The 17,717-nt window shown below is 44.1% G+C and overlaps 2 protein-coding genes across 4 annotated transcripts; one reads left to right on the plus strand and one right to left on the minus strand.

Moving 5' to 3' along the window:
- Window positions 1-1,692: 1,692 nt before the first annotated feature.
- Window positions 1,693-9,662, minus strand: lpxn (leupaxin). Of its 3 annotated transcripts, none has more exons than XM_052074844.1 (9): window positions 9,506-9,661; window positions 8,738-8,805; window positions 8,081-8,136; window positions 7,481-7,571; window positions 6,886-7,101; window positions 6,288-6,461; window positions 4,797-4,878; window positions 4,566-4,714; window positions 1,693-3,404 (listed from the first exon to the last, which is right to left on the minus strand). In XM_052074844.1, the coding sequence occupies exons 1-9, from the start codon at window positions 9,516-9,518 to the stop codon at window positions 3,138-3,140; spliced, it is 1,116 nt and encodes a 371-aa protein (XP_051930804.1). In that variant the 5' UTR covers window positions 9,519-9,661; the 3' UTR covers window positions 1,693-3,137. The 3 variants fall into 3 exon arrangements, with proteins under 3 accessions (XP_051930804.1, XP_051930803.1, XP_051930805.1); XM_052074843.1 differs by having other exon boundaries at window positions 7,481-7,577; XM_052074845.1 differs by lacking the exon at window positions 6,288-6,461 and having other exon boundaries at window positions 7,481-7,577; window positions 9,506-9,662.
- A 687-nt stretch (window positions 9,663-10,349) lies between these two features.
- On the plus strand, window positions 10,350-16,685 carry scyl3 (SCY1-like, kinase-like 3). The gene is made up of 14 exons (XM_052074774.1): window positions 10,350-10,620; window positions 11,569-11,760; window positions 12,028-12,213; window positions 12,440-12,553; window positions 12,729-12,785; window positions 12,876-12,978; window positions 13,139-13,250; window positions 13,342-13,419; window positions 14,092-14,231; window positions 14,320-14,501; window positions 14,621-14,792; window positions 14,869-15,033; window positions 15,561-16,219; window positions 16,433-16,685. The coding sequence occupies exons 2-14, from the start codon at window positions 11,596-11,598 to the stop codon at window positions 16,496-16,498; spliced, it is 2,199 nt and encodes a 732-aa protein (XP_051930734.1). The 5' UTR covers window positions 10,350-10,620; window positions 11,569-11,595; the 3' UTR covers window positions 16,499-16,685.
- Window positions 16,686-17,717: the final 1,032 nt, after the last annotated feature.

The following is a 17,717-nucleotide window of genomic DNA, read 5'->3' on the forward strand; positions in this document are numbered from 1 at the left end:
ACAAAATCAGTTAGGTAAATGTTATTCAATCATTAAAAAGGTCATGAAATATAGAAATGGCTGCTGAAATAATGAACCGGTACAATTCAATTAATGGAATAAATATTTCAGTTTCATTAACTAATGGGCAATTCATATATTTCACCGTTAATGAATTCACAATTTCTTCCTCTATTTAACTTTATTTTATTTATTTTTTGACTAATGGTTGTAATATCGAGAGCTCAATTATTTTACATTTTCTATTTAGTCTCTTCTTCAGTTATTTTACGTTTAAGTTCATTTGTTTCGAATTAATTTTTCATTTCCAAAAATGAATACAATGTGAAATAATTGTATTCATCATCTGTAGGCCTATTATTTACGACTATTACTTTTTTTTACAAAATTATATTGTCTCTTTTCCTGTACTTTTGCTGTTGACAGCATCATGCGCGCAAAATTTAAAACATGATTTGGCAATTTGAAGTAGGCCGGTCGGATCGCTGGACTTCACTTAACGCCGTATTGACACTTCTTCCGTGATGCAAAGGCTCAAGTGGTACTCACAGACTACAAAAGGAGAGCGATGACAGCATGATTAATGCTCACCTCTGCAGGCGCTCACAAAACGAGTCTGAGCGAGTGGTCCAGAGAAAAACTAGAAGAAAAAAAAAAGCATCTCAAAAGAGCCAACAAAAACGAAGCACAAAAGCAGCTAAAGATGCGGCGCTGTACAGCCTCCACTGCAATTGGGCGAGTCAACTTCAAGGCGCAGTTAGGTCACGTTATAAGGTTGTTCTAAAGTGACATTACGCCAATAAAAGTGCAGTTTCTTTTGTTTTAGACGATTGTCGTGGCTCCGTATTACTTCTGCAGTTAAACAGTCTCCTTTTACTCCCTTAATTCTACGTAAACATGTTTGGCTCAGTGTCAAAAAAGCTGGACAGGTCATAAACTTGTTTGGACCATTTCTCTATGTGTTTGAGGACATCGATGAAAAAAGAAATTCATCATGAATAATAACATTTCCCAGCACCCCCCGCGACCCTAGTGAGGATCAAGCGGTTCGGAAGATGAATGAATGAATGAATAATAACATTTCTTAAACGTCATGTGAACAAAAAAAATGGTGCATGTAAATATATGTCGATATAAATACTACTTCATATGTATCTGTGGCTAGAAAGCCAAGCGCGGAGAGTCTCTGTCATCGAAATGAATTTGGTGAATCGTGCAATCCTTGCCAACAGCCTCTCGATTGTGCACACTCTCTCCTTTATCATCACACATTCCGTGCCTGTGCCGCACTGGACTTCTTCCTTGACAATCGCACCATGTTTTCATGGTTCACTAAAAGATATTACAGTCCAGTATAATTTGCCAACTATAACTTTTTTTTTCACGACCGTCCACTTTAGCTGAGTCGCTTGTGTATATGAACGCATATCATGTTGGCAATCAAGTTACAATCAGTGTACGGACTTTATTTAAAACTGCATTTCAATCAATATTCAAGAGTTTTGAATGATGTCTAGTATGGCTCAGCGGAAAAGTGGTCATCTCCCGACTCAGCGGTTGTGGGTTGGGAGGAGTCAGTGTGGCACATTGAGTGCCTTGTAGGTGGAAAAGAGCTGTGAAAAGAATATTGATTTTCCACGTTTAAAAAAATCTGCTAAAAAAATGGAGCGGATGAAGTTGAACCACAATATATCAGCGGGAACGCTATATTTTAATCAGCAATAACATACGATAACATATAAGTTCTATTCTGAATTGCCGAACTGCAACACGGTGTAATTTTTCATTGTAACAAATGAATCATATCAATGTGCAAAGTACATCGGTGCTACAATTTTCCTCCCCACCCCCCCAAAAAAAACACGAAAGCACTTAGTGGCTGATCCATCTCTCGTCACCGGGAATGAGTTGTTTGAGCACCGCAGTGATGTTTGGACGCTCCATCCAACAGTAAAAACGAGTTTGTTGACTTGAGCCCCTTCATCAATCTTCCACATGCGGCTACAAAGGAGTCTGTGTGGCGAATGAAGAGGCTGTCTGCGGGGTGAGGTGCGTGCGTCGAGACCCAGTTGGTCAGCCAGTGTTGTAAAGGAAACTCCGGTTAGCGCGCCGGCAGCTAGCAAGGAATAAAATTCCCACTGCACATTTAAAACATTTTTTTGAATGTAGCTGGTGTCATGTCACCAAATGATGACATGTACATCGTTATTTGGATTTAAAACAACGACACAGTTTAGCCTTTAAGTCCACTAGCTTCATGCTAATGCTAACACAACGGGAAACTCTGTCGCCGCTCTAACCGGTGTGTAGCATCTACGTGGCGATGTTATAACCGGCTATTTGTACACAATCGATTAAGTAACAAATGTAGACAGATGAGTATGACGATACCCACATGCATATATTCTTTGTTCTCTGCAAAGAATGAGGTCATAGTACAGCTGAGTTGTGACATCTCCTCTGTCCCCATGTACAGTATATCTGCATTTTTGTATTTTCCTACCGCCAAGGCGTACGTAAGGAGGAGCACAATGTACATTTAATTGAAGCAAAAAGTGTTCAAAAAGTATTCACTTCTTTAAGGATAAGCAATTCGGATCTTGGATGGATACATGGAAATTATATTGATTTCTGCCATTACTCTGCTTCTATTAAGTAATTGTATACAGTCGTATCATTAAAGGAGACCCATGATGGTTTGCTGGAGGGAGGTTGAAAATAATTAAATGCATTTCCATTCTTTTCAATGGGGAAATATTTAAAACACAAGTGTACTGAGTGACAGCACGGTCATGGAACAAATGAAACTTGGATCTCTGTCGCTTTTCACAAGTGTGCAAACACAATATTCTGCGCTAAATATAACTCGTCCATCAGACTGCCAGATATTGTGTCGTTTCACTTTGCTTCATCGCTCCCCAAACGAAGTTTCCACTCGTCCAATGTTGAACTCTCCACTGGAAGACATACCAATAAACAGCCAAATTGGCAATGGGAGACCGGAGCATAGAAATGAGTGACATTTTTACTTAGTGAGCAAAACTCTGCATTTGCCGTATCGTTTGAGTGACTAACTGCACGTGATGAATGTTAAGCCCGCAAAAGCTATGTTGCCCTTTTTTTTATGCCTTTCCACATCACACAAAGAGTTTGTTAAAGCACATGGAGCAGTACGGTCTGCCTTTGTGCTCCTGAAAGATTCCCTGGCTGAGCTGCCGCAGACAGAAGGCGCACACAAAGTGCTCCGGATGAAACTTGCTGCCCAGAGCTGAGATGCAGCGGCCCACGATCGGTTGACGGCAACTGCCGCACAAAGTGCCCTGACGTGTGTGGAAGTGCGTCTGGCACAGCGGGCGGCCGTCCAGCTCCATGAAGCGGCCGTCAGAGAAGGGCTTCAGACAGTCCTGAAAAGGCAGTGCTGGCAACAGTGAGTATGTAGAATTATCGATACACGTGTGAAAAGACTCCAGTCAGAGTAGAGATTGTGATGACCGTATTTTCCGCACTATAAGGCGCACCTAAAAGCACTCAATTTTCTCTAAACAGTGCGCCTTAAATTCCAATGTGCCTTATATATGGATCAATATTCAGATTTTTTTTTGGGATATAGTATTTCAAATATTCTGTTAGGTGCTTTGTTACAGCTGCAGCGGTTGTGAAAGCTCGATATAAATAAAGACAAATTGGCGGCCCGGTAGTCCAGTGGTTAGCACGTCGGCTTCACAGTGCAGAGGTACCGGGTTCGATTCCAGCTCCGGCCTCCCTGTGTGGAGTTTGCATGTTCTCCCCGGGCCTGCGTGGGTTTTCTCCGGGTGCTCCGGTTTCCTCCCACATTGCAAAAAACATGCGTGGCAGGCTGATTGAACACTCTAAATTGTCCCTAGGTGTGAGTGTGTGTGCTAATGGTTGTTTGTTTCTGTGTGCCCTGCGATTGGCTGGCAACCGATTCAGGGTGTCCCCCGCCTACTGCCCGAAGACAGCTGGGATAGGCTCCGGCACCCCCCGCGACCCTAGTGAGGATCAAGCAGCTCGGAAGATGAATGAATGAATGAATGTATTGTATTTCCCTTTAGCATAGCTCCATCTAGTGGATATTACATACAGGTACACAGCGCACAAAAAAAAATTTGAAGTCAAGAATAATGAGTGTTATTGTGGATTACACGACAATTTGAAATTTTGGTTCGGATTTAAGCAAGCATCATGGAATTTGACGTGCTTGTTTTGCTCTCGCGGGCCACATAAAATGATATAGCGGGCCAGATCTGGGCCCCGAGCCTTGACTTTGACACCTGTGTTTTTGAGACACTTCAAGACCCACACTCCATCACTCAAGATCGCAACAGCGGGTTGACTTTACTTCTCTCTATTTAACTCTCATTTTTTTTCTACATCGCATTATCTGCTGAGGTTGAAAAAAAGTAAGGAGTCAAAAGAAAAGAATTTACTTCAGTGTAGTAACAAAGTATTTGTACTGTCCCAACACCATGGATGGAAGACTGCAGAGTGGATTTTAGAGAGATGATGGCAAGGTAACTATGTATGTGTGAGGGTGAGGAGCTCACCGCACAGACGAAGCATTCCGGATGCCACGTGCCGTTGGCTGCCGTCAGGTACTTCTCCGTCACTGACCCCCCACAGCCAGCGCACTTGGGGGCAAAGAGCCGGTAGAAGTCACCGGAACAATAAGGCTTCCCATCCTTCTCCAGGAAACCTTTGAACACACGTTCCCCAGTGATGTCATTTGCTCCTTTTTTTTTTTCAGAAGACCCCTTGAGCGGATTTCATCATAGTACCGTCATCTCCAAAGAAATTTCCACAGTGTGCACAGAAAAAGTGATCTGGATGCCAGGTCTGGTCCAGAGCTGTCAGGATGTTCTGCAACAGCAAATATCAACATATTACTTATTCATTCATTCATTCATTCATCTTCCGAGCCGTTTCATCCTCACTAGGGTCGCGGGGGGTGCTGGAGCCTATCCCAGCTGTCTTCGGGCAGTAGGCGGGGGACACCCTGAATCGGTTGCCAGCCAATCGCAGGGCACACAGAGACGAACAACCATGCGCGCTCACACTCACACCTACGGACAATTTAGAGTCTTCAATCAGCCTGCCACGCATGTTTTTTGGAATGTGGGAGGAAACCGGAGCACCCGGAGAAAACCCACGCAGGCCCGGGGAGAACATGCAAGCTCCATACAGGGAGGCCGGAGCTTGAATCGAACCCGGTACCTCCGCACTGTGAAGCCGACGTGCTAACCACTGGACTACCGGGCCGCCCCATATTACTTATTGTACATCCATGACCAGTTATACCGTGTTATCAAACCCTGTACATGTTACATTCATCCCCGCTGATTGACTTTTGGTATGCGGTACAAGTCTAATGAAATGTGAGGAGTACAGTATATCATGTGAGTTCAAACTACACGAGGCTCTAAATTTTTCGCAGGTGTGAATGGGAGCGTGAATGGTTGTTTGTCTATATGTGCCCTAAGATTGGCCAGCAACAATTTTTCGAACGTCTAAAGGGATCTTTGAGATCATTTCACACTTGATAAAAGAAGCTAAAGTGCAATTTGCCGACTGAAAAAAAAGCACAACTGGCTTAAGTAACACTACATCATTAGCTAATATATTATAGCGCATAGCGCTAGCTAGAACGAATTGTAATCTGTCCACAGGAGCCGCAGCTGCACTTTCGATGGCTTTATTGAACAAATGTGACAAAAGAAACAAACATATTCACGCGCGACTTGCCGTTTTCCACAATTGACCCCAACCAACCACTCAAGGCGTACAATGGCTAACGGTTAGCTTAAAAGCACTTTACTCTCTGATTTCCTGAGTCTCACATCACTCGACAGGCCAGGCTGATAATTGAAAATCACACGCATTCAGTCACCGATAGTGTAGGCCTCACACATGCACGTTATGTTGATCGAAGCTCAAAAATGCCCGTAGGCGTGAGTGTGAGTTTTGTGTTTGTCTGCTAATACGGACGAATAAACGGATGGAACTGAACTGAATTTGTATTGAGAAAACCGAGTGGGAAAATATGCAGAACTGAATCATCGATTAGGATCAAATACGGTTTCAAAGAACATCAAACGCATTCTATACGTTTAAATACAGTTTGATGGACTCTAGTTCCAAACAGATACATTCAAATGAATTTTTCAATGCAATGATTCAAGTTGAATTATTCAATTTCAAAATCGGCTTCTGCTGGTGCATAAAGTATTTCAGTAATATCGTCGGCTGTCATTGAACGAATGACCTCTGACCTGCACGATGGGCCCTTTGCAGTAAGCGCAGCGTGGAGCGAAGAGCTGCTCGTAGTCTTCCTTGCAGTACGGGCGTCCGTCCCTCTCAAAGTAGCCCGTGGTGCTCAGTTCCGTCTTGCACACAGCACACGCAAAGTGCTGCGGGTGCCACGTTTCACCCAATGCTGCCACCAGCTACGCAAGACAGCAAAGAAGCACTTTGTCATATGTAAGATGGGCCAAGAACCGGTTGCCAGCCAATCACAGGGCACACAGAGACGAACAACCATCTGCGCTCACACTCACACCGAGGAACAATTTCAATCAGGCTGCCATGCATGTTTTTGGAATGTGGGAGGAAACCAGAATACCCGGAGAAAAGCCACGCGCCACGAACATGCAAACTCCACACAGAGCCGGGATCAAACCCACGACTTCTGCACTGTGGGGTCGACGCGCTAAACACTGGACCACCGAGCATTTTCGCTCCGCGCTCAAACACTCCTGTTATGTTTTTACTCACACACTCCCTCATCTTTTTTTGTGTCCGCAAATTTCTGTTTCTGAAATGCTCTCCCGCACACTCGACAGCAACATATATTTTCAAGCCTTCCGGTACCTTGCCCACAATCACTTTATTACAGGCAGCGCAGCGACCCTTGGCTGCTGTGTGGACTCCAATCTTTTCCAAGTCCGTGCTCAGTCCTCCGAGAAGATCATCGATACTGTCCGTATCTCTGCTCCCGGCTGAAGCCTTTGCATCGAAATCCCGTTGACCGTCTTTTGGTTTCTTCTCAACAGACCGCTCCGGTAAAAGCTGTGACGATGTCGCGTTCTACATGGAGAGAGGAGGCCAGACATGAGTCGCTTGCTCAAAAGTCAGCTGAGGGATGATGACATCAGTGCCCATGTTGGAACAACGCTGCCCCCTCTTGGTGAGAGCGGTTAAGACACCCATTCGTTTTCTTCTGCTTATTCTTTGCAAGCTAACAAGTATGCTGGAATCGGTCCCGATGACTTTCGGGCCGTGACGTGGGGTACACCCCGGATTGGTTGCCATGTCAATCACAGGGTACACATAGACAGACCTTTGTTGGAGGAAGTTGGTGAAAACACAAAATGGCAACATTGGGAGAACTCCACACACACAGAAAGGCCAAATCGGAGACTCAGACTTTAGTTGTGTGAAAGACGCTAAGTAATGCAACACTCACCTCTGATCCCAGGCTCATCAGCTCTTGCAAAATGGAGTCCAGCTCTATGGTGGGTGAGTCCTGGGAAGCTGCCTCAGGAAGAGGCGGCTCACTAAAACTCCAGGGCGAGACATTCAGATTCAGAAAACTTTATTTATACCCGTGGGGCAATTAGAGTTGAGATAAGATAAGACCAAAATTAAACTGTATACTAAAGTATGTACTGCACACCGTATAAAACTACATGGGATGGTCTTGTTTTGCTTCAATGATGGACTATATAGTCTATATAGTCTGTTAAACGTCCGAGAGCAAAATTTTTGTTATTTTAGGTTTTTTTTCATGTTTTTTTGTTTTCTACCCTTATGCAAAGTATATTATCCATCCATCTACGTTCTGATCCGCTTTATCCTACATTACTTGAAAAAATATCTCTAGGCAAATAAATGTTTTATGATGGCAGAAGTTAAACGCTGGAAGGAGAAAAAAAAAGACCTCAATGCGCAAAAGAAAGAAGAAAAACATTTGAGCAAGTAGAGCCGACATCAACAAAAGGGATTGTGTTCCAACTGTGGAGGTTTCATTTGATCAATATTTGAACGTTATTCGTAGAGTCAACACCTGTAAAGTCTTAGGTTAGATCCCTTTTTAGGTCCAGTGTTGACTGCAGCTGACACCTGAGAGAAAAAAATAAAAGTAGACCAACAAAATAGTCAGATTTGTCTTATAAATGATCATATTTCATTATTCAAACGTTTAAGTGAAGTGGTTGAGCATTAATGTTTAAAAAAAGGGTCTTTATCAGGGGTGAGCTCCACTCTCAGATGCAGACACATATCTAGTCACCAATATAAAGTATATCCGCTTACACCTGTGGCTGCTGGAATATATCCTAACATTGTGGGAGTTTTCCACACTTTGACAGAGTTTTCGGCCTCGCCCATGACATGCGCACACTCACAGCTGACCACGAGGCACTCTTTTAGCGGCCATGCTAGCAGATCATCCAAGGAGAAGCTGCATTTTTTTTTGTATCGCTAGCTAAATAAATCGCTGCGATTTATCCATTTGTGTTCATATTTTATTTAATTGAAAGATGTTTGTTGTTGTTTTTTCTCTTTCTCCTTTCTACATACATTCTTGCTGCTGGAGGCTGTAAATTTCCCCAGTGTGGGACGAATAAAGGATATCTTATCTTATCTTAGCTAACTAGCTAACAACACATCACACTTGGGCCAGGTCACAGCTGATGCTAACAAAGGCTTTACGTCCCTCTACCTCTTTCAGGGTTGCACTGCTGCCTTCTGAAGCAGTCGGATTGAGGGCTAGTTCCTCCAAAAGCAAGTCTGTAACACAAAAAACACGTTCAAACACTTCATTGAAATTCAGGCATACGCGATAAACTATTCCACCAATGATTTTCCACTTTTGGTATTGAAGGTTGAGCCGGAGGGTATGATTGTGTTTCCTTTGTAGAGCTTGTCTCGGAGGGCAGAGATGTTTGCGTGATTTCGTTGAAGTTAATGTATGCCAACAGATTTCCTCAGGAAGATGATGTCATCACTTTTTACAGAAGTAAAACTTGCTGAAAGAATCTCGTGGAAACTACGCAACTGTGTTGAGCTCATGCTTGGCACATCTGCACTGATATTAATGCAGGTAATTTAATCTAACAATACACTGTATATATATTTTTTAATTCCGGAATAACCTGCTCTAAATATTTTGCCCTTCTCATATTGCTGAATCATGTTAAATTAATACACCCCTGAAATTGTATTTAACTTAACACAACCTTTGGGACTGAATCTGATTCGATTGTGAATGTGCAACATTAAGTTTAGCATTAGATAACTGCAAGATATTAGAACTGAGACAGCAACATGGCTGTTAGTGAGAGCATTAAAGGACTTATTTTATATACCATAATGTACTTTAAAGTTCTGTTTGAAATAATGATCACATAAGATCACTTTGCCTCAGAATCAAAGACAAGTGATTTATTTGGAAATCACTGAAAATCAGTCAGAAAAGAATTTGTCTTACCAAGCTCGTCCATGTTTCTCTCAGAATGAAGATGTGTGTGTTGTTGTTTTCCCCCTCACTGCAGTCGCTATTGCTGAAGTAACCAACCGCAAGTCATGTCTTCACTTCCTGTGATGATATTTCTGTTCTGTTTCTGAAATCAGGTTTTTTTCTAATCAAAATCACACATTATGATTTGCACATATTGTGAACGCTGACACCAAAAAAGGGACATTGACCGAACTTTCTTGTTTTCTTGTAACTTGTTTTCCAAACAGCAGATCGATCAACGTCAGTTTTAATTTAGGATCACAGTATCACCATAAAAAAGTGCTTGAGGATTTTTCTTTTTCTTTTTTCTGTCTGTGCAGATTCTTTGTCAACCTCGTCATTGTATACCAGAAACGTTGAATGGATGCAACTGGACTCTTGCGTTTCTGTAGTGTTTTTTAATGAATTTTGTGTCATCTACATCCAAAGATGTAGAAAAGATTGGACTTCCGCTTCAAACCTCTTGAAGCACAAAAGCACCAGCAATTTGAAAAGCGACCAACGCACCGTAAATTGAAAATATATTTTTTTAATTTTTAAAATTGAATAAGTTTAATAACAACTTAAATTTTAAAAAAAATCTTGGCCACCATATGGCAGAAGTCACTTACGATTGCGTCACAACTCACACCACTGGAGACGAGACCATTACCACTGAAAATAGGCAGAGGTTCATATTTCCCACCGATTTATTTCATCACCTAAAATCACTCAATAAATGTTTTTGTTTGCAGTAATTATTATTATAGAAATGACTGCAATAATAGGTCCAAAACCAGAAATGCGAGAAAGATTTCTAAACGTGCACGTATCACCCCCGTGTGTGATGGTTTCATCTATACCGGAAATGTCCGTGTTTACAACGCGTTAGCAATATCGGAATGAACGTCATTCAGTTTCTTTCGTTATTGTAAACAACACCAACTGACTATTGATATAACTCGCGTCAATTAATAAGACTCATAAAGCGCCGTATGGTGGTTTGGACGCGAAACGGGCTACGGCGAGTCGTAGCAATGGCCAGCTGGTCAGGCAACTAGCGAGGCTGGCTACAAACGTCCTCCTCGCCAGTGGAGTCTAAACAGGTAAATGACGGTTGCAAAGTGTTCCATGTGCTGCTCTGACAGCCGCAATGGTGGCTCAGTCATGGGCTCTTTGCACGTCGTCTCCCACGATGCGGAAATACGGCTCGCTCTTATTTGGGGGGCCAAAAAAAGAAAAAAAACAACGCATTCTGTTCGACGTGTTTGTAGGACTTGCCCAAAGTAATCTCATAGTTGCATGAATATGAAGCAACATAATTCACCTATAGGTTATAAATATGAGAATAAACAATCCCGGTTCATTGTAGAAATATGTGCGTAATATTGCATGCATATTACTTGAGTTACTCTAACCGAAAGTGTCTCGTAGTCTTGTATTCTTTGGCATTCGACTCAGCATGACTTAGATTTGTTCTTGGTTTTACTGTTTGGTGCTTTCTACCGTCTTTATTACCGATTTGATTTACTGTTTATTGTATATGTTAAATTGCTCCATGTACAGCACTTTGTATGCAGCGATGGCTGTTTGAAAGTGCTCTATAAATACATTTGAGTAGAGTAGTATTGTATTTGGTGCGTATATATCTTTATTATTATTATTATAACACATTCGTGTCTTTGGCTTTATAAGTGTCAAATAAAGACAGAGATATTAGGGAACAGTTCAGGCTCTCTTTCATATCAGGTCACTAGATATGGGGGACTGCTTTACATTATTGGCATCTTTTCCCATTTTCTCCTTGCGGAAGCGAATGTCATCAAATCAGTCGAAAGTGTGAGTTAAACATCACTGGGAAATCAGTGGTTTCTTATAACGCACCGTTGAATTTTATTGCCGTTGTGCCCTTTGAAAGCCAACAGTGTTCATGGAATTGTTTGTTTCTTATGGAATTAAAAAAAACTTTTTGTTAGGCTGGTACGCTTTTGTTTACTCGAGACGAGGGCCGAATGATTTTGAAAAATAATGACTTTGCACATGCCCTCCCTCAGGTGCGGTGCGGCGGAAGGTGAGCGGCCATGGGCGCCGAGAGCAGCGCCGTGCGGAGCTGCACGCCGGAAGAGCCGCTCCTGAGCCTGCCCTTCGGTCTCACCATGTTCTCGGCGGTGCTCCAGGATGGAAGGGCCGCTTCTGTGTTTGTTCACAAGCGCGGCAATGAAGATAAGGTCAATAAAGCGGCGAAGGTATGTTCATTTCGAAAAAGAATTAAAAAAAATGTTCACCGAGCGTGTTTAGGATGAAGATCTGTTCCTACGGTGGCGAGCTAACCCGAATTTGGATGCATGTCTGAGCGCACCTCTGTCTTATCGATAACCCAAACATGTAGCTGTGTCATATATATATAAGTGAAAAGATTATTATAAGGACAGAAAACAGACACTTAAAAACCTCCTGAAATGAAAGCTAATCGTCTGTGCTTTGAACACAATGAAACCGGCATCCTGCCGCAGCACCTGAAGACCCTGAGGCACCCGTGCCTGCTGCGCTTCCTGTCCTGCTCGGTTCAGGATGGCAGCGTCCACCTGGTGACGGAGCGCGTCAAACCGCTGGAACAGCAGTTGGACGGGCTCTCCCCCGAAGAGATCTGCGCCGGAATCTACGACCTCCTGCAAGCCATTGTCTTTCTGCACGAGAGAGTGAGCGAGCTTCAAATTTAGAAATCTTATTGCAAAAAAAATAATAATAAATTGAAAATATCCATTTTCTGTTTATATTGCACTTAATTGAACGGTGTTTGTTGTTGTTTTTTTTTTTTTTGTCTTCTTTCTACCTACATTCTTGCTGCTGGAGGTGGTAAATTCCCCAGTGTGGGACAAATAAAGGATATCTTATCTTATCTAACCCGTTGTTGTGAACCACCAGGGCAAATCGAGCCACAACAACGTGTGCATCTCGTCTGTATTTGTCAGTGAAGATGGACATTGGAAACTGGGAGGGATGGAGACAGTCTGCAAGTTCTCGGAAGCGACTCCGGAGGTAGGATGACGCAAACCTTCAAGGACGCAGAAGCAAATGAAATTGACTGTGCAGTGGCTCGTCACACTCATCATCAGTTTTTACTTCCTCACTCAAAATTTTTTGAAAAGATTTTTTTTTTTTGAAACACCAAACGTTGGCCTGTAATGACATTTGATGTGCGCTTGTTTTGCAGTTTCTTGTTAGTATTCAGAGCGTGAGAGACGCCAGCTGTGTTCCACCAGAGGAGCAGGTCAGCATATCAAACGTCCCCGCCCCTCCATTGCAATGACAAGGCGACTTTTTGGGCTCCTCAAGAAAGATGTTGTTGTTTGTTTTACAGTCGGAGGGCTTTAAAATGCTTCCAGATAAACACGCCCACTCTCGGGACTGTTACGCTTTTGGCTCCGTACTTGAGACCCTCCTGCCTCTCTTGAACGGTTACGGTGAGTAAAGTGACCTCATGCATTTTATTTAAGCCTTTCGGGGGCAGCGGTTACTACAGTGGACGGTTGATCGTGCGATCAGGTTAAAAGGTGCATGAAAGGGTTAATAAAGGTCAAAAATGTGTCCCACGTGAAGTCGTTTGTTCATCTTTCCGTCCAGTGTCGCAGGAGTCGGCCGACAGTCTGCAGAAGACCCTGCAGGCGGGCCCGCTGAACTCTGACCCCTCCTGTCGGCCGGCCCTCAGCTCCCTGCTGACTCATGGTTTTTTCAGGTGGGCGCTCGCCGGTTGCGTGGTCCCCGTTCTCGGCCCGGACGGTTTGATAAGTCGTTTTAAACGCCGCCGCGCTTGTTCTGGTGCGCAGGAACGACTTTCTGGAAGTGACGAACTTTCTGAGCAGCCTCACGCTGAAGACGGAGGAAGAAAAAAACGAGTTCTTCAAGTGAGGAGTGAAAGTCGAGTTTGAACGTTTGCATTGCAATTTCGGGTGGGTGGGGGAGTCTTGTGGTTAGTTCGTCTGCCCCTGCGCTTCTGTGGTTTGGGGTTTGAATCTTCGCTTCCTGTGAACATGTTGGGTTCATTGGAGACTAAGTTGCTCGTCGGCTTAAATGTGGCCTTAAAGGTTCATTTTTCTAAGTCACGGGATGGGCAAAGTATGACCCCCACATTAGACCACGGGTATCAAACTCACTTTGGAGTTATGTCTTCCAGTCAAACCGAATACATTTTGAATCGTCACATCGTATTGTTCCTTGCACACAACAAATCCAATTAATGGATTCGTAGTTTTGAAATCGGTCAACTGTTTTTTGTTCAATTATTGTCCAAGTGAGTGTAAACAGGGTTTTAAAAAAAAGTTATTTTATTACACATTTTGGTCCAGATTTGAGTAAGGGTCATGGAAGTTGACACACACATAATTTGCTTTTCGCGGGCCACATAAAATGACGTGGCGGGCCGGATCTGGCCCCCGGGCCTTGAGTTTGACACCTGTGATTTTAGACCCTCAATGGCCCTTGTAGTAATTTTTAGGCGTTCATGAAATCTGTTATCTGGGGGGGGGGGGTCTGGCTCAAAAGCGATTGGATCGGCTCTGTTCTTTCGTTTTGCGCAGGTTTCTTCTTGACAGAGTCCAGAGCCTCCCCGAGGAGCTGACCGCCGCACGCCTCGTCCCCAGGCTCCTCAACTCCCTGGTCTTTGCCGAGCCGATGGCGGTCAAAAGCTTCCTGCCGTATCTGCTCAAGCCAAAGAAAGGTACGATGACAAAAAAAAGAAAAAAACACGGCCAGCGTGACGCTCCGAAAGATTCGGGTCCCTCCAAGTTTCTCGTGTCCCGGAACAGATTGCAATAGTGGGGAAGAATGCCTGCTGTCTGCGGCCCTTTACCGCAAACACGTCATCCCGCAGCTCCTCAAACTCTTCAAAGTCAACGAGGAACACGTGCGGATGGTGTTGTTGGCGAACATCCACATCTATGCTCCGTTCTTCTCCCACGAGGAGCTGAAGATTCAGATCCTACCTCAGGTATCTTGTGACTTTCCTTCAGGTTTGACTCCGCCCACTCATATGTTCATGAAGACGCACTGTGTACAAGTGATGTTGATTGACGACCCCCCACCCCCCCGCCCCCAACATGTTTGTAGGTTTTGCTTGGGATGAGAGACACCAGCGACGCTCTGGTCGCCATGACGCTGCAGAGTCTGGCGGTGTTGGTGCCCTTGCTCGGGGCTCAGGTGGTGGTCGGGGGGGAGAGAACGAAAGTCTTTAAACGCTCGTCTCCCAAGTTCAGCAGGTCGGCCGAGGCCACGCCGGAAAGTAAGTCAAGACAAGACAATCCAAAGAGTTGAAGACGACAATTTGGCGGCTGAACGTCGATTTCTTGCAATTGCAGCGTCGCCCATCCACATCATAGGAGGCTCCTCCCCTCAGATGGAGCAGCCTTGCAAGGTTGTGAATTTGTTCCCCCAACCGCCTCAAGACCTGGCGAAGGGCAACACGGGGCGATTTACGGGGAGGAGGGAGATTTCAAGAAACTACATGCTCGAACCGACATTAGGTAGGACAATTTTTTTATTTTTTTCAAAATTCATTTTGTTTTTCCAGTTCTTTTAGTTGTCGTCACAGGCTACGTCTACCGATAGTATTTGTAATGGCTTTGCGCGTGGTTTCTTCCACGCATAAGCTGTCGGGGCACTTTGAACCCTTTATTGAACAAATGATAGCCAAATAAAGAAACACTGAATTTATTTACACACCATCTGCTCTTGCCACAACTGGCGCTCGACGTGCAGTTCGGCTAAGCTAACAGCCGTCTATACTCTCTCATTCGTTGTCTCTCGCCAGGCCAGGCCCCACTTTTGTGCAATCACAGATACTACAGTGGACAAATAATAGTATGCTGGATAATGGACACATTATTGTGTCGAAGTGCAAAGTTAGCAGAATAATTCAATCTCAAGATATTTGCTTTGTAGTTTTTAAAACAGGACGAAATATAACAATCATGCGGACAACCATAATAGTGGCTGTAAAGATCCACTTTATAAAAGAGTTTGGCAACAGTCAGGTGCGTCTGTGTTGCAGGCGTCAGTAAACCGACGTTCCTCCCCTTAAATGGCTTCGGTCAGCACGGCGACACCGACACTTCCAGCCCGGAGGAGACGGCGCACTCAGTCAAAGGCCGCGGGGAGGACTGGCCTGACTGGAGCGATCCAGATGAGAGTGAGGACCGAAAGAGCCAGCCGGTCCGCATCCTCATCGAGGCCTCCGATGCGGCCGCACCACAACAGACTGCCGAAGCTGAAGAAGAACCTTGGGATGATTTTGAGGACACCGAAGCCACCTCCGAGTCCTCTCCTGCAGCTCCTGTCGTATTGACGACACCACCGGGCGGACAAACCACTGAGCCACGAAGACCGGGAGCTTCCAAACCTCTCAAACTAAGCTCAACAACACGACCGGCCAATCAATCCCCGATGGAACCCAAGCACGTGGGTCAGAAGTACCGCAAGGGCGCGGGAGGTCTCGGGGAGGAGTTCACCATTAAGGTGAAGAAGCAGCAGCAAATAGACCCGGAGCTGGATTTGTTTGCGGACATGGTGCCGGACATCAAGCTGTCCTCTTCGCCTCTGCTCATACTGAGCGCGAGCGGCGACGCCGCCGCGCCGACGTCGAGCAACGCCGCTGCGGACGCGACGGCAGCGATGCTATCTGACAAGTTTGCTGCCGCCAGTGTGACTGAGGTGAGTGGACAAGGTGGAGTTGCCGGGTAATTCCGTCTTTCTCCCACGTTGAAATGCACTTTAGGCTCATGCGCTTGTACCGATCCAGAATGTACTTGACTCGCCTCTTGTAAGCAGTGTACAAAATAGGAGGATAGATAAAGCACACACGGGAAATGTCATATTGCTTCAAATCACAGGTGGCTAATGAAAACTTGTCTTTCTGTATCGCAGGCGGAAGAAGACGGTTGGGGCGACGGGGATGACCTCAACTGGGAGGATGAAAATGGTTGGGGATGACATTTACCAACTCTGGAGCGCTCCCCCAAAATGGAGAAAGAAAACACTTAATTGATTTTCGATGCAAGAATAGCGACGTGTTCAACGGGAACGAATCAAAGCTGATCAGACAGGTGGGGTGGGGGTGTAAATGAAGCCATTTCTTAATTTTTTTGCCAACTGACACAGATGCTGCCAACAGAACTTATGGTGTAAAAGAAAAAAAAAGTGACAGCTTCGCGAAGGGCACGTTCGGATCAGGATCGATCAATCCCGTGTCAGGTTTGATGCCAAGACAACTTGTTGCACTTTGAATGAATGTGAAGTATGCGTTAGTTTAATTTATTAGTGGCTTTTTGGGGAAAGGGGCCGGGGTTGCTGGTGAAATAATAAAGCTGTCCAGAAACCTGCTTCTATTTCTCTTTTCAGGCCTATTAAAATGTTGAGATTTACAGATACGTGCATGGAGAGAAGACATACCAATCACTGAGTGACTCCCGGATTTTGTCGTGCATTCTAATGTGGACAGAAACTGCGTAGTTAGTCAATATTGTACTTTTCGCTCATGTCAGGAGTAGAACGAATATAAAAACTCCAAGTTGTATCTCTTTAAATTTGGCTGTGGTAGTAAAGTTCATTTATTTCAGGATTTCAAAGAAAACAACCATGTATAGTAAAGCGTTTTTAGCCGAAAAAAAATGAAAATGAATAGGAAGGCGTTTTTAGCCGAAAAAAACGACCATGTATAGTAAGGCGTTTTGAGACGAAAAAAAAACAACCATGTATACATAGTAAGGTGTTTTTTACCGAAAAAACCCGACAATGTAGAGTAAGGCATTTTTTGCCCCCAAAAAAACGACCATGTATAGTAATGCGTTTTTAGCCCAAAAAAACCAACCATGTATAGTAAGGCGTTTTTAGCCGGAAAAAAAAACAACCATGTATAGTAAGGCATTTTTAGCCCAAAAAAACGACCATCTATAGTAAGGCGTTTTTAGCCCAAAAAAACGACCATCTATAGTAAGGCGTTTTTAGCCCCAAAAAACGACCATCTATAGTAAGGCGTTTTTAGCCCAAAAAAACGACCATGTATAGTAAGGCATTTTTAGCCCAAAAAAAACGACCATGTATAGTAAGGCATTTTTAGCCCAAAAAAAACGACCATCTATAGTAAGGCGTTTTTAGCCCCAAAAAACGACCATCTATAGTAAGGCGTTTTTAGCCCAAAAAACCGACCATG

Source organism: Hippocampus zosterae, chromosome 8 (genome assembly GCF_025434085.1).
Source record: "Hippocampus zosterae strain Florida chromosome 8, ASM2543408v3, whole genome shotgun sequence".
Taxonomy (NCBI): domain Eukaryota; kingdom Metazoa; phylum Chordata; class Actinopteri; order Syngnathiformes; family Syngnathidae; genus Hippocampus; species Hippocampus zosterae.